Genomic DNA, 17,898 nt, shown 5'->3' on the forward strand with positions numbered 1-17,898 from the left:
TTCGAGCCTCCGCGGTTTCGACTTGATTAATAGGTAACGAATGTTTAATTCATTATCCACTACTGTGAGAAGTTCTTCTTTCCAAGCGAGTTAAATATAAATGTATACTTTAGTGCATCATCAGTAGCAAAAGGTTAAGAAGTATTACTGCTTAGATATAATAACAGAAACTAAAAATCTGTCAAAGTGGACTGACATTAAAGAAAGTAGATCCTTAGGTCATAGTTAGTGGTAAAATAGTATGAGCATCTGTCCTTCTGAAAAATATCTTGCACTCATTCTTTCCTCCAAAAATATATTTTGGAGTGAACCTATCAAATAAAATTTATCAAGACACCAACTCTTTTTTATGTATAGGGGTGTTATTGTTATCAAATGTTAATCAAATAATTGATATCGTCGTCTGTTATGCCGTATGTCCATGTGCTGCCAAATATTTCTGATTAGTACATTTAAAATAATTTATTAGAGTGCAAGCGACAAAACTACTCTATGTGTTAAATAGCACAACAATGCAATCAGGCGGATTCTGAAATGAATCCCAAGATAATTATAATCAATAAGATTGCCTAATACTGGCGATTATAGCATTAGAGCGGTAATTCAGAATGAAGAGCTGTTCTAGCTGAGCACATTCCAAAACTCTTTCTCAGGGGGATGCAGGGCATTAATTTAAGAACTGTCACTTGTATTACTGTTTTATGAGTTTTAGCGAATAAATAATTTACTAGTCTTGACAGTTTGTTGGAGATAACAACAGTCATTTTAGCCAAAGAATTAGCTCTTTTCTTGTCAAGATTCTTGCAGTGTGCAAAGCACTTACTGAAAGGAAATTTTGTCTGTTAGGTTCTCCAAATTCTGTGTCTTCCAGTGTTCGTTAGCAGACAATTGTTTGACGGATTTAGAGACAGAATGCAGGGGATAGATAAAAATTTAAATAGTTCAGTTAGATAACTTTTATAAAAAACGGCAAACATCTGAGAAACGTAAATAGCAAGGATTAAAATGAATATGAAAACAGTTTTATTTTCGAAACAAATGATACGATATCACCGTGAGGTATTTGTGGCACTCCAAGAAAAGTCCTACGTGCTGGAATTTCTTTTGATATGTTTACACACACACACATATATATATATATATGTGTTGTCATTTTGCTATACCAGGGTTCATAGCCACATTTTAGTTAAAAAAATAAGCACCTATAAGCACTTTTCAAGCACATTTTAAGAAAAAAAATAAGCACCTGCCTAATTACATTATACACAACTGCATAACCTTAAAAATTAGACTTGTAATTTAAAATATGAGAAATGAAGTACTTATTAAGAGAGAATAAGCATTACCTCAACCATAGAAAATAATTACTTTTTTTTTGTTTTTAATTTTAAATAATAGTTCAATTTACAGAACTAGTTTACAATGAGAGAAAAAAAAACTATGAAGAACTAAACTATATTACAAGATTTAATGATGAAATTTCAGTTCAAAATAGAGAAAATAAATAATAATAAAGCATATTTATTGTATTCGCTTGGAACCTAATATTAAATACAGTTTATTTTCCCACTCATATTGCTATTTAAATAATTTAAATCTAAATTCTGAACATTTTCTAAATTTTCATTGTATATCAGTTTTCTCTTAACAGATATTGCAAGCAAAGTAATTTAAATAAAAAAAGAGGAACATTTCTGAAATCAGAAGACAGAAATTTGCTTCATGCAGTCATCTTTAACAGTAAAAGCTTAACTAACCCGCATACTTGGAAATTGGCGAATATTCGGACAGTCGAGCGTAACTTGAAGTAGCGGAGGGGGGGGGGTAGACTGTAGCCGCTCTTTAGATTTTTCCGCTAAATAAATGCTTTTGACATTTCAATATGTGCATCATATAAAAATAAGCCAACCAAACTAAAAAATATTCCGCTTAGTAAGGACAGTAAAACTCTTTTAAGTGCTCATAAACAAATCTCGAACTGAACATCAAAATTAATTATCTCTGCAAAATATCGCAAACGTTATTGCGCAATACGTGCGCCGTAATTCTTCCCTACGTGATATTACGCAATCGGAATCAACAACTGCCGGTATTGGGAGAAAAAAGAACTAAATAACTGGAGTGTTTTTCATTCTAATTTTCAACAGACGGCGTTGAAATTTAACAGACGACGGAATAGAATCATTCTTCGCTTGGGATGGTAGACCGCAGAACTTTTAGTCCTATTCAATCCAGATTGGAAAGTGACCCCCCCCCCAAAAAAAAAAGAAAGGTCCGTTGCTTGTTTTGCAGCGAACTGTAACAGTTTCAATATTCAAGATTTTGCGGAGAAAGGGGAGACCTCCCAACCTTCGTACTGTTTAATGTATTGGCCAAAAAAAAAAAAAAAAAAAAAAATGAAACTATTTTGACTATTCGATTACTTTTCCTTTATTTAAGCCATTCCGAATATTATTCCTTAGAAAAGCTAATCTGTGTTAAAACACAACCATTTTTGGAAGTTTACTATACTTCAGCAGTTACTGCAACTATGTTATTATAAACATTCATACATATGCTCATAATATAAGCATAATGATCATAATAAACACTAATATGAACTGACCAAGCAGAACGAGAATGCAAATCTTTTTAAGATCTTGATATAAATTCAAACGTGTGTAGTATTTGGGTGGGAAGAAAAGAATGCCGAATATAGCGGAATTTTCTACTGCTTTCGCAATTCTTTGACCAATAGAACGACGGGCACCTGTCTGTACTCTTCGTGCACACCAAAGGTTATGTTAATGCAGAGAAAGGGGGAAAAGCTATTTCCGGGAGTATGACTCACCATCTGACATTCCATATTAGAAAGAAAAGTTGTTTATTTAATTTCGGCTTTGTTACGGGGAGAATAGCACGTTCATAAAAAAAAAAAAAAAAAAAAAAAAAAAAAGCACTGAAAGCAAAAAAATAAGCACTAAAAACAAAAAAATAAGGGCTTTAAAGAAAACGTAAGCACCTATAAGGACCTTTATATTTTATTTTCAAATATAAGGACTTATAAGCATTTATAAGGAACGCTACGAACCCTGTATACGCTGCTGGGCCAAGAGCATGAATCCAGACATCCAAGTAGTTTGTTAAAAATTTTTTCTGCGATACAAAGTGGATTAAAGTATCGTGTAGTATTGCGTAAAAAGATCTGTTAGAGACTTACAAATGGGATTTATTTTCGGCTTTCAGCGTAATGGACATCATGTTTAACTACTTAAGCCCATAACTTACAGTGGCAGAAGCGGAAGATAATTACTGAATAAGAAAATGAGAGTTTACTAGTCGATAATATAGCAAATTAAAAAACTAAGGCCTTAGGCAATTATTCTCAGTTAGAGGTAGTTCTGTAGTACATGTTAAATTAATAATACATTTGCATCCTTTTATGGGTTTCATCAACTCTTGAATTTATCTGAAAGAATGTCGTGATGAACATGGATGCTGTCTTTTACTTGCATTTGCGGTGGGAAAAGTTGCTCAACTACTAACCTTTAGGGAAACTGATTTATAAATTACTCCGGCAATGATAATTTGAGGGAACTTACCGACGAAAGGAATCCAGAGCCTGGAGCTTGATCTACCCCTAAAAGGAGCCTCACGAAGGTAATCATGTAATCTTTCACGAACGCCTAGAAATAAAAGTAAAATGAAGATTTGTTAATAGCGAAATATGAAAGATCAAATACCAACATAAAAATTTATATGAACCAGTACAAGATGGCCAGTACAAGATTATTATGGCCAGTATTATATGATCAGTACAAGATGGTCATAAAAACTTTCCTTATTTTATTCTAACCAATTATTTTTAGTTTTACTTTCCTTTCCCTCCTGATTTCAGTTTCCTACCGTAATGTAAGGTTTACTTTAAAGGTTTAACATAAGAGTAGGATATTAACTGAAATTAAAAGTGACTTTAAGTTTTTAATTTTTAGATAAATCACTAGGCTCTAAGGTTATTGGCGAATTTTCGCATTACAGGTAAATCTGGTGAATAAAAATAACAGCTCAAAGTTAAAACAAAATTAAAATACATTGTTGGTATTTACGCATGTGGTAGACTGCAAATTCAAACGAAAATTATAATTGGAAATCATCCAGTACTCATAAGATCAAACTAGAGTAAATTAAAATGTTACCACTAAGGTCTCCTACGTTTGAAATCTAACAAGCGAAAGGCGTCTTAACTGATTCAAATCTCAGCAATTCTAATTTAGAATCCTCACCAGTAGAAGTTAGATCTAAATTCCTTGAAAACCCAATAACTTGCAGGCGCTACTATGCCTTGGTTTTAGTTTTATTGCATCCATAATGAGCATATTTGCATCTTCTGTTTATCTAACTTTTGTCAAAGCACTTAAGTATGCTCCCATTAATTTGCATTTGCTGAAAGAATTGAAACTAAGTAAAGGAATAAAAGAAAAATAATAAACTTAACTTTTTAATAATAATAAAATTTAAATATAAATATTTAAAATAGGAATGGGGAAGCTTCCGTTAAAACATAAAATAATTTTTCATTCGAAGGATAAATTTATCACAAAAGGCTAATCGAACAGCTGCGAGGAAACTAGAAACATGGCGTTACGAATGATGAATATATTATGTCTGGGTAAAAAAAAAAAAAAAAAAAAAAAAAAAAAACTTTCATGTTTGCTAAAGCTAGAGAACTTCATTTATATTCACCAGAATATCCAGTATCTTCTTTTCTTGAAAAACAAACAAAGGAATGAATAACTTACTTTGACCGGGATTTTTAAGAAATGCCGGGGGTTGAACATTTGAATTGTCTTGCTAATTAATCGATCCACCAAGAATAAATTGAATTAATTCCGACCATGTGTCGAAGACTATCCAAATGATCTTTTAACGAAAATTAATTTTCGAAATTTTCTTAAACAGTATGTCACTTCTCAATATTATATTTCAATCTTAACATCGAAAAAGTAAATCGAAAAATTCAATTAACCATTCACGACTTTAATTAGTTTTTAGAATTTCCACTGCGTTGGACATTTTTACGACAATGTTCTGTTTGTAATTTGATTTTTCATCCCTTAATGTTAGATATGAGAACATTTTTATGACGAAATTTATATTTTTAAATATTTACTAATAACACGTGTGGGCTATATTAATTTAGAATTTTTTGATACATTATATTTGCTTGAATAGAAGACTACGACTTCACTTAGGAAAGGGAAAACAAATATCGTGTAAAGAATCAAGGCAATGTTCCTGTATGTTTTTACGTTATAACGATTATCATATTGTTCCGATGCTGTTAAGATTTCGTATTCGATTCTGAATAAGACATACTGAATTTTTTAATTTTCCGTTCCTAAACTCTTGGTTTCTATAATGTCGTCACAGTTTGATGATGACGAAACAAATGATAATTTGTCAGGGTAATGTCCTGAAAGTAATGGTTCATTTGATAACACAGATACATTATTTTTGACGATGCAGTGTCTAGCTATACTGGAAGATATTTCACATTGACCTAACAGCACAAGCCGTTTCCCACAAGAAAGTTTCATTAAATTTTTTTAGTTTTTAACAACACAGTTTTAGCATTCAGTGCTTTGACGCATTCTAACAGCTGCTTATGCATGGTTTCAAAAGAATCCACTGCACAAATAACATGATTTTCTACTGATGCAATTCTGGACTTGACATGATGACAGCAGACCCTTCTCGCTTGCTTCTTCATATTCTTTAGTACTTTTCATTCATATTCCAGGGGCGGTCAAACTTCATGGCTAAAAGATCTATATGTTGGACCTTCAAGAACGTTTAAGAGCTACAACTAGATTTCGTAAAAACTGCAATTCCAGGTTTACATTATTTTAAAAATAATGAAAAAGTTACGAATCAAAAGAAATATTTATAGAAATATATACATATTTACGAAAGAAAATCACAGCTATGAAATGATGGGATAAAAAATGCATAACAAATAAAATCTTAAGGAATAGTTACAAAAGTGAATTGAAAAGGGAATATTTGGAGTAGAAAGTATTAAGGTTTGCAAAACTGAATAGTTACAAAACTGAATTGAAAAGGGAATATTTGGAGTAGAAAGTACTAAGGTTTACAAAACTGAATTGAAAAGGGAATACTTGGAGTAGAATTCGGTACACTAAGAGACTTCCAGGGCTAAAAAAGAGGGATTGACTAAAATCTCTTCAGATAATCCGTTCATATTTCACTTCGATAGTGCGAGGCGCAAAATAAAGTCTTTGTTTTCTATGAACGTTAAAGAAAGGCAATGATATCTTCGCTAAAGATTTGTAAGAAAGTTTTTCTGTATTGTTCAAATATCACTTTCCGCTTTTTATATCATCTGATGATTAGTTTCGTAATGCGATTTGTCAATACACTTTCAGAGGAATGGACATTGAAGGGGATTTGCTTAAGCTAGTAGGAGATATTTTTTCACGAAGACCAAAGAAAGCCTTTCAGTTACGAAAATATATCGTAACTGAAAATTTATTATAATCTAGAACTTATTTATATAATCACTACATTAAACAGATTTTTTCCGTGGAAAAGAGCAAGAGTTATATTCTTCAGTGAAAACGGCAAGGCTAAATTTATACCTAGTGCATGTAGATTAATTTCTTTACTCTCGGCCTGAGGTAAAGCTTTGAACCGACAATTAGCAAACATATTAAATTATTATTTGAAGCATAGTCTTAATCAAAATAAGTTTGGATTTATTAAAGGCAAAATTGCCTGGAAAAAAGGTATTAAATGCAGATTTTATTAGAAAATATGATTAGAAGTATTCATTACCTCAAATCATGGAACAATTATTCATACTTGTTGTTGATTCTGTTTGTGCTGCTGGAAAATTGGTTTGATTTGGTTTGGTTTGGCTTACTTGATTACCGTCAAGCAAATGAGGGCTATCTGCCTAAGAGGAGGATGACTTCGCAGAGGACTTTCTAAGAGAAACTGGCTCGTATACACGTCACATATGGAGAAAACCATGAAAACGTTCATACAAGTAGGTTTTCGTCGGGATTTGAACCCCGGACCAAACGACCAGCGTTCAGCAATTTTATAGCTAGACTGCTGGTGGACACGCTGTAGGATTACGATCTTTTACTTTTGGTAAAACAGTACCGAGTCATGTTACACGGCAAGAGAAAATACTCTTCATAATAATAATAAAAATATCAACTTATTTACAAAAACGCAGGTTCATTACGTTTCACATGCCGCTATCTTACGCGAGAAGAATAGAATACATTGTTGCCAATCCGCTGCAGCTAAGTATTGACATCATAAGGTGTGGCTCGTCAGTGGCAAATAGGTGCTACCTTTTGTGTATTTACAGTGAATATTTTTGTCAATTAAAGTCAATGTAAATTATCATCTCAAGTTTAAATCTTCTAAGCGGAAAATTTAGCATTTGTGAAGCTGTACTCTGTATTCTTCCTGACAATATAATATCTGGCCCTAAGCCAAAGAACGTTCTTAATAAAGTTAGAAAAAAAAACTGTTAGTAATACCTTTTAATAATAAGTGCGGGTAGTAATGGTCACCCAAATCTATGGTTTTCTGACAACATTTTGGGTAGATATTCAAAACCTTCGGTCCAAATACTTGAGGGTCCAGAAACAGATCAAACTCATTTCGGACGTCCTATGCAGAATGGAAGATAGCGCCAATAAAATGTAGCTGCAGTTGTGAAAAAAAGATAGGAGGATGTCTGGGCTATATGGTGGGTGTGGCAAAAGATCCCATTCGAGTCCGTACAGAGTCCAGTCAGTGAATGAAGACACATTTGATCTTGCATTATCTTGATGGAATATTACCTTTTTGTGCCAGAACTCAGTACGACGGTTTTCCTTGATAGCAGCGTAAACAGGACTAGTATCTCGTTGTACTACACTTTTCTGTCAACGGTTTTACCTTTTTCCAGAGACTCTTTGTGGATAATACCACGGCAGTACCACCAGATACAAAGCACGATCTTTTTGTTAGTTAAAATTGCTCTTTGTGACTTTGCCGATGTGTGTACCAACTCCCTTTTTGGCCTTTGTTGTTGAGGTAAGTCCACTTTTCATCACAAGTGATGATTCGGTCCAGAATTTTGTTCTTCCGTTGACATTCGAGCAAATATGTGCAGACCCGAACACTTCTGTCCTTATCTGTTGCACCTAGCGAATGTATTTTTACGTCAAGTTTATGCGATGCATAGCGCGGCTAATGGACATGGCATTAACGTCTAACTCCTTAGTGAGCTCTCGAGTGGTTGCATACTGATCTCCCATAAGTTCTCGCAGGCGGGCCTCATCAACGTCAGGGCGGCCAGAGCGCTCTGCTTCTTGAATGTCATAGTTCTTGTTTTTGAAGTTTCGGTACGAAACCATAACAGTGCCATACGATTCAACATTAGTACCTAAAGCTGTAAACATGATTTGGTAACATGCCGTAGCTGACTTTTTGCAACAGACCTGGAAGTAAATAATGGTTCTAATCTGGAAGCATGATAGTTCCATTTCAGACACCTTGTACTTAATAATAACAATAATGTTTTACAAATTTCACAACACAATGAGTAAGTCTCTTTCTTTCAAATGCCAAAAGTTGACAAAATATGTTTCAACACGTCAACGCGAACTGTTTGCGCAGATGTTATTTGCGGTGGCGGGAAACTTTCGTTAAAACCCGAAAAAATGAAAACATAATCAGAAGCACTGAAGGCAATAAATAGGTATGTGTCGAAACATGCGATTTCTACCGATGTCAAATATCTAAGAGATAAGGAAGAAAATCTATTTTAAGATTAAAAATCATTTAAGAATTAAAGAAAATGAATAAATTGATGTTTTGCGTCAAAGACACAGTCTCAAATCGAATTTATAGAGGTAATAAGATATCTTAGAAGAAAAAAAACCATAGTTACAAACTGACATATGGAATTTGTTTCCATGGTCTACCATGGTTATCATGGTTACAAAATAAAAAAAGTAGAAAAACATTTAAAATTCTTTTCCAAAAATAAGGTAGCAAAATTAACACATTATTTTGTTAAAGGAAATGCTAGCAATTCATCAAATATTCTCTTTATAGTTTAATTGTTTTAAAGTTAAGATAACTAACTTCATGTGCTTTTGTTGTCATATATTTGCACATCCATTAGACGGCTCTCTTAATTTGCGATATTTTGAAACGAATTCAAAGTTATATTTCCGTAAGATTATAATAGAAGAACCACGAGTCAAAAGTAAATTTTGTTTACTACAGGTAAATGGAAAGTTGAGGATTATATTAAATATTTATTTTCAAATGAAATGTTATTTTTATACTGTTTTAAAATATAAACATTTTTATATATAAAATGTTATGTTTTGTGAAATAGGAACAGGTAACTGAAATTTTAATTGTTTCAAACACCGAAGACAGCCTTATTCTTAAGATAAGGACCCGTTTCATTGTATTTACTGTCTACCTAGAGCAAAGCTATATAAAATCAGCATTTTAAAAAATATCACACTGTGACTGGTAAGAAATGAAAATACGCATAATATCCTAATATGCAATTTATTGACGTGTTCTAGATTGAAATTACAATGTTTTGTTGCGATGCTTTTAAATATACTGAAGTTTATGCCATTTATGCTTTTAACCCTTGTTAAGATGCTCTACTTATCTTTCACAAATTTACAAATATCAAGTGCCTGATAAGAAAATGATAAAATCTTTTTTTGGTGGTAGTGGTTGATTTGGCAATTTGCCTTAACATGAATTACTGCTAGTATATTATGCTGCAAATTTGATACAATACTTTTTCAGCATAAACTAAGCAACTTCGCACATCATTTACTGTGTATTTTCTATAGTATTCTTATACGATAAGTATTTTCCTTATAAAATAGGCATTACTTAGAATTATTATACATAACTTTATAAGGTATTTCTCCCAGCTAGCATGCCTTCGTGGTGTAGTGGTTCTGCACGTTGGGCCGGTATTCCACAGGTCCGTGGTTCGATTCCCGGCGAAAGTGATTGTTCATTTTTCATCTTGCCTCCTTCCTAAATATCTAATATCTCTATAGTGGCGCCAGAACTAAAAGAGTGCTGGATGATGATTCTCCTCACCCAGGATTTGGCGATTGAGTACCCTAAAACAAATCCAGTTGTCCTCTAAAAGGGGAGTATATAAGGTATTTCTCCCGCCTTCCTAGCGTGCCTTCATGGTGTAGTGGTTTTGCACGCTAGGCCGGTATTCCAGAGGTCCGTGGTTCGATTCCCGGGAAAGCGATTGCTCATTTTCCAGCTTGCCTTCTTCCTAAATATCTAATGTCTCTACAAAGTTAATAAAAGTATTTGTTATGCTCATTAATTTTATTACAGTTCTAATAAATGGACCTCTTCTCAGAATTGTCCAAGAAATCACATTCACTAGACTGTAAAAACATTGGAAATCTTTGCACATTTTCAGTCTCAAATTAGGATAATATACAATTTTTGAAACAGTCTTACCTGATAAAGAAGAGTGTCCAGCATACTGGCGCTGAAAACATTGCCCGCTGCAAAAGGTAACCGGAACATGTACGATATGTGTGATCCCCTGTCTTTTTCTCTCTGGAAGGAAAATAATAATGTTATTTTCACTACTTCGCTTATAAAAAAACTGTGAAAAAACATTGTGACAATTGTTGTGATAATTTTCCTGCTAAATCTTAACGCTGTCATCGGTAATATAATTCTGTGTCCTTGAAACAGCCTAATAGCATGGGACAAAACGATGTGCAGGAAATGTTTTCTGAAATATCTGAATCAAGGTTTTTGTGGTAGAACACTCTTCATTTATCCTGAGTGATTTAATTCTTATTATTTTCTGTACTCGCCAGAATTGAATCTTGTGATTGTTTTCTGTAGAAATTCACAAATGTATAAAAAATAACCTATAAATGACTTGGGAAACGCTATTACAGTAGTTCAGCAGAACAGCACCCAGATATATTAGTTCAATTAATGAACTAGTACGTCAGGCGACATATGTGAAGGAGTTGGACATAGGAGGATAAAATATTGAAAATGCTGTAGATTGATTTGCATAGATTCCAATTTGAAACCATTTCTCAATTTTGTGATATCGTTTGACACCAGCATCATTCATACGTATAAAAATTATTTAAATTTAAAAATATTTTATTCCTTTCTGATATCATTATGGCCTACCAGCAGCCGAGCAGTAAAGTCGCTGAACACTGGTAGTTCGGTCCGAGATTCGAATCTTGCGAGCGGGCTGGCTGCATGGGTGTTTTCGTGGTTTTCCCCATGTGTAATTATTTTTATTTACACAAAATGTAACTCAGAATATTTTCGATTCAGCTAAAACTATATAAAGATTTCAGTTTCAAAGAGCAAAATTAATTATTATGCAGCTTCTTAACAAAAATATGGCGCAGAATTTCCTCAGGATGTCCTATTAAAGTTAGAATATATTCGCTATATTGCTAAATCGCCATATCCCAGGATATGTGAGGATGTGCTGAAGATGTTGATTCTCAAGACGTCTTGGGGACTTCTGCAATTTCACATCCTGAGGATATTCATACTGTATTTTCCCGATGACTTCCGCTGTTAAACATTCTGAAGACATTTATTCTCAATTCCGAAAATTTTGGTTTTTCGAATTTGCGTATTTGAAAGCATGCACATTCTTTAAATTTTAATACGTAAATTGCTAAGAGTTGTTTATAAATATTGTTTAATAAAAATGTTGATGTATAGGTTAGATTTATTGATTCGTTATTAATTTAGTTGCTATTTTAAAAATTTATTTAGGCATGGGAATGATATTTTCAATGAATTAACTGCTTCTAGAATATTTGCTAAACTCTAAATAACATATGTTTTACATAAAAATTGCCTAAATGTTTTGTATAATTGCTTGCAGATTACAAATGTCATTATTAACATAGGCAAAATTAGAAAGTTTAAGAACTTATTAGCCCAGCAGGGCTATTACTCTCGAAGTGGCATTTTGCGTCGAATCGCTAAAAGCGTTGAATCACTTTTCAGATTGTTCCCACCAAATAATATCGCCTTGTTTTACATTTAAAGAAATTAAATGACGAATAATCTGCATGAATGTATGCACATTTCTTGCATTGTGAAAAAACAATGGTACCTAGAGCCATAAAATTTTGAATAACATAGTTTTGCCCTTGAACATGGGCACATGGAAGCACGAAATTTATATTTCGAATTTGTTTTATTATCTATTTCATATTTAGGAAAACTTTAATGAATTTTTTGATTAACAAACTGAAAGATTTCAAAGCGAGAAGTGGCAATACTGTACGGATAAAAAATATTTTTATCTCTAGTGAGCGAGACTTGTCTATCGGAAATTCTAGAGATATGCTGGTTTTTAAATATTACGTCATTTTGATGTTGAATCGAATTTTATGTGCCGTAAGCGCTAAGAAAATGATATTTAACAAATAAAGTAAACGCACAAACTGTTAAAAAATCTGAGGATTTCAGATTTTACATTACGCCCAAAGGGGTGTTTTTTTAAACGTTTTGTGTGTTACATTTATTTATTAAATATCATGTTCTTCGCACTTAAACCATAAAATTCAATTCAACAGCAATATCGCAAAATAATTTTAAAATGAGCATATCTTTAAAATTTCCGAGACACAGTCTCGCGCTCTTGAGATTTTTTTCTCCGCAGTGTGTTGCCACTACTCGCTTTGAAATCGTTGAGTTTCTAAATCCAAAATTCGTTAAAGTTTTACAAAATATGAAATAGATAATGAAGCAAATTCCAAATTTGGGCTTCCAGATGTGCCCATATTCGGGTGGAAAAGTACGTTATTCAAAATTTTATGGCTCTAGGTGCCGTTGTTTTACCACAATGCGAGAAACATACATGCATTTATATGCAGATTCTTCATTATTTAATTTCTTTAAATATAATACAAGGTTGTAATATTTGGTGGCAACAGTTTGAAAAGTGAACCGACATTTAAAGTTTTCAACGCAAAATGCCAAAACGAAATTAACTGCCCTTCTGGGCTAACGCCCTTTGGGCTGATAATAAAAATAGATAAAAAAAAAAAAAAAAAAAAAAAAAAAAAATCTGAAATGTTTCAGATTTTAAATTACGTCCAAAGGGGCGTTTTTTTAACGTTTTGAGTGTTACCTTTATTTATTAAATATCATGTTCTTTGCACTTAAACCATAAAATTCAGTTCAAGAGCAATATCGCAAAATAATGTTAAATTAAGCATATCTTTAGAATTTCCGATATACACAGTCTCGCGAGCTGGAGATAAAAGTATTTTTTTTCTATATAACGTTGCCATTTCTCGCTTTTAAAGCATTGAGTTTGTAAATCAAAAATTCGTTAAAGTTTTACAAAATATAAAATCTATAATAAAACAAATTCCAAATTTGGGATTTCAGATGCCCATATTCGCAGTAGGATTTCGTCATTCAAAATCCGATGGCTCTATGTACCATTGTTTTATCAATCATTTATGCAGATTTTTCATTATTTAATTTCTTCAAATATAATGCAGGACTCTAACATTTTGTGGCAACAGTTTGAAAAGTGAACCGACGTTTATGAGTCCGACGCAAAATCGCAAAACGAAAACAATAGTCCTTCAGGGACAAAGCCCCTTTGGACTAAAAATATTGTAAAGCAATTTTAGTAAGAAAACTGAATATTGATATGATAAACCGAGAAAAGCCTGAAAAAATAGAAAACTGTATGCCAACATTTACGCTGCATTGGGAATTCTAAGCCTATGCTGCTTTTAGAATTTTTGTAATTTTGCTGTTGAATTCTATATGGCGTAAGTGCGAATAAAATGATGCTTAATAATAAACATAAAAAGACAAAAAATGTTTGTAGGAGTGAGTGTAATACTAGACTGGTAGACTGCGAGCTCAGCGAGAACGTGAAAAACCTTAACAAACCCTTCTGGGTGACCGTTAAAATCTGGAAGCTTTCAGATTTTGTTTTTAAATTTGTTTAGATTACAGGAAGGAAAATATTTTTTAATCTGCTGCACTGTTAATGCTATTGAATTACCGTAGTAAGATAATTTCGCAGTAAAAAAAATTCTGCCTGATGACTATCCACGATTTCAGATATTTTGGTCTTCCATGGAGATGGTCGTCTCAGAGAAATAATGCTTAATATCAATATTCATTTATATTCTTAGGAATACTGGTCACTTTTCGAAGTGGGCGTTTGAGAGGTGATGTTTTAAACAATTATTTATTAACATTCTCAGAAACTACAACTTGTTCATATTATTCGAAATACTGGACAAAAGACGGTCATCACCAGTTATTTTGTATCGGCAAAATTTTACATTTTAATGAAAACGAGTTCCTCAATAATTAACTATCGCCGCATTAATTAATGTATGATATATAGAAAAATAATGAAATAAGTACTATTTATTATGCAATAATATAAAATTCTTTAGAACTATATCCTTTCGTGGCATTGCGCTTTCTAACCGAGCAAACATGCTACTTCCAAAATAACCATCGTATTCATCCGCTAGATCGCTAAAGTTACGTTTTGATACGAAACGAAAATGGCTTAGCCATGCGACTTAAGGATCAGTTGTTTTGTAGATATTCTATTACATGTAAGATAAGATTAGTTTTAAGGCTTGCATGTTTACTTTTTGGGTTTCTCGAATTTATGTCGTTTATATTTCATTTTGGGTGTGCGGAAAAAATGTCACCCGGAAAAATGGGAAACGGAAAGAATGTCCCCGGAAAATAAGGAACGGAAAAAATGTCACTCGGAAAATAAGGAACGGAAAAAAAGGAACTCTAAAATCTCGCCAAATAATGTTGCCGATTGGAGATGGGGAAACCTGCCAAACGGGCAGGGTTATAGCGGGCTCTCTTGAGGGAGGTTTTAAGGGTAAGACGTTGAGTTGGCTGCAGCTGAGCAAGGTCATTTCGATAGCAGGTTTTTCCAACTTGCCTGCGGGAAAATCGTATGTTCTCCCCCGTGGTTTGCTTCACCCGTTTCTTTAAAGAAACCGACCCACCTCACCCGGAAGGAAAGAATTCACGGGGAGCAAATGTTTCTCCTCTGTTAAATAATGATTGCCGGTCTTTAAACTAAATTTCATCCATCCCTAACTGGAAGCTAACAGCTTGTTCACATTAAAGTGTTGATAAATGACGAATTGTCAGTAAAGACGGCACACGAAAGCAGCTAAACAGAACTTTTGGTGTAGTTATAGTCTGTTATTTTTTAATACGGTTTAACGAATCTAGCAATAATATTATACTAAGCATTCCGTTATTATTTAATCTATCCGTAATATGAAATATAATTTTCTAAACACTAACGGTTTATCATCAGTTAATTTATAAAACGACAGATATTTTATAGTGTCATTTTTTTTCCACATTAACGGTTTATCATTACGTGCTTTTCGTTTTGCGATTTTGCGTTGAATCACTTTTCAAACTGTTGCCACCAAATGTTAGAGTCCTACATTATATTCGAAGAAATTAAATAATGAAAAATCTGCATAAATATATGCATAATTCTCACATTCTCGCATTGTGATAAAACAACGGTACATAGAGCCATCGAATTTTGAATGGCGTAATCCTCCTGCGAATATGGGCATCTGGAAGCCCAAATTTGAAATTTGATTTATTATCAATTTCATATTTTGTAAAACTTTAACGAATTTTTGATTAACAAACTCAACGATTTAAAAGCGAGGAATGGCAACACTATACGAAAAAAAAATTATCTCCAGCGCGCGGAACTGTGTATCGGAAATTCTTCTAAAGATATGCTCTTTTAAAATTCTTTTGCGACATTGCTATTTAAATGAATTTTATGGTTTAAGTGCAAAGAACATGATATTTAATAAATAAAGGTAGCACACAAAACGTCCTCTTTGGACGTAGTTTAAAACCTGAAACCTTTGAGATTTTTGTTTGTTATTAACATTTTTTTAAAATATGAATGATGGTCCCTCAGCCGACTTCTACTTGACCAGAAGCAGTTGTCACTTTATCATGCAGTCACCTAATAGGTGGGCCACCTTTGCCTCCTATGAAGGGACGGACAATTAGAACTATGCATTCCCCTGGATTCGAACCCAAGCCGTTAGGTATCGCAGTTGGCGACCCTAACCACTACACCGTCTGGGCGGCATTTATCATTAGTTAGTTTATAGAATATTATATTCTATACTAATTAATATAGTTATTTTAAAATAATTAGCTAAACCGGCTTGGCTAGTTTTTCCCCCGCCAAATACTTACTTATTCGAGGAAATAACTTAATTATACGCTCTAACGGTAACATATATTTTACACTATATTTATTTTATATTAAAATTTTTCCTATATATAAATGCCCACCAGCGGCCGAGCGGTAAAGTCGCTGAACACTGGTAGTTCGGTCCGAGGTTCGAGTCCCGCGAACGGGCTGGCTGCTTGGGCGTTTTCGTGGTTTTCCCCATGTGTAACGTGTAAACGAGCCAGTTTCCCTTAGAAAGTCCTCCACGAAGGCATCCCTTCCCTTAGGCAGATAGCCCTAGTGTGCTTTGCCATAATTAAATACACCTACCTATATATAAATAGATACGGCCATACACGCAATCGAATCGGCTTAATGTACTTTCATTTATAGAATAATGCACGTCCGAATGTGAACAGTGAACTTTCTTCTGGTGATTATCTTCCTATGATGATCAGTATTCCTGAGAACTTGGACATCGGTGCTGAGAGCTATTTCTTTAATTCGCAAAAGCCCAAAATCTTATGAACCTGTGGTCATCTTAGAAAGGGTTTACTGTACTTTCTGTCTCTAAGTCTGGGAATTTATTGGTAAGAAAAAATTTCTTGTAGTAGAATATAATCCATTCATGCAAGCCCTGTTACAAGAATAATTTAATAAAGAAGCAAAATTATCATTTTATTCAAAATTGCATTTTTCGATCGAGGTAGTAAGTTCTGACTTTCTTATCGGTTAAATGTTGCTATTATTTTAACTTGCTAATTTAACATTTATTTATTTTTTTTTAGCCCAAAGGAGCATTAGACCCAAAGGGCTATTAGTCTCAAAACGACATTTTGCGTGGTTTCACTTTCTGCGTTGATTCACTTTTCAAACTGTTGCTACAAAATATTATTGCCATGCATTATATTTAAAGAAACTAAATAATGAAGATTCTGCATCAATGCATGAATGTTTCTCGCATTTTCAAAAAACAACAGTACCTAGAGCCATCCAATTTTGAATAACGTAGAACTCCAACCAAACATGAGCATAGAAATTCCGAATTTGGAATTTCTTTTATTAGCTATTCCCAATTTTGCAAAACTTTAACGAATTTTTTAATTAACAAACTCATCGATTTAAAAGCGTGCAACGAGAACACTGTACGAAAAAAGAAATGTATCTCCAGCGCCCGAAACTGTGTATTGGAAATTCTTAAATTTTGCGCTTTTTAAATATTTTGTGATATTGCTGTGGAATTGAATTTTATGGTAAAGTGCGAAGAACATTATATTTAATAAATAAAAAAACCACACAAAACGTTAAAAAAAATCCTTTTGGGCGCAATATGAAATATGAAAGCTTTCAGATTTTCCTTTAAATAATGAAAAATCTGCATAAATATACGTATATTTCTCGCATTGTGATAAAACAACGGTACATAGAGCCATCGAATTTTGAATGACGTAATCCTCCTACGAATATGGGCATGTGGAAGACCAAATTTGAAATTTGGAATTTGATTTATTATCGATTTTATATTTTGCAAAACTTTAACGAATTTTTGAGTAACAATCTCAGCGATTTAAAAGGGAGCA

At 33.2% G+C, this 17,898-nt stretch overlaps 1 protein-coding gene across 4 annotated transcripts in view; it reads right to left on the bottom strand.

Moving 5' to 3' along the window:
• Positions 1–17,898, bottom strand: part of LOC118189638 (potassium channel subfamily T member 1-like) — a 567,007-nt gene that overhangs the window by 58,204 nt on the left and 490,905 nt on the right. For all 4 annotated transcript variants that reach the window (XM_085820454.1, XM_085820457.1, XM_085820455.1 and 1 more), the window contains 2 exons: positions 10,537–10,638; positions 3,582–3,665 (listed from right to left, as the gene is read on the bottom strand). In XM_085820454.1, the coding sequence (XP_085676580.1) occupies positions 3,582–3,665; positions 10,537–10,638 (186 nt within the window). The remainder of the gene's footprint in view (positions 1–3,581; positions 3,666–10,536; positions 10,639–17,898) is intronic.

Source organism: Stegodyphus dumicola, chromosome 7 (genome assembly GCF_044657685.1).
Source record: "Stegodyphus dumicola isolate Sdum_Otavi_A_Nest chromosome 7, ASM4465768v1".
In the NCBI taxonomy this organism is placed as follows: domain Eukaryota; kingdom Metazoa; phylum Arthropoda; class Arachnida; order Araneae; family Eresidae; genus Stegodyphus; species Stegodyphus dumicola.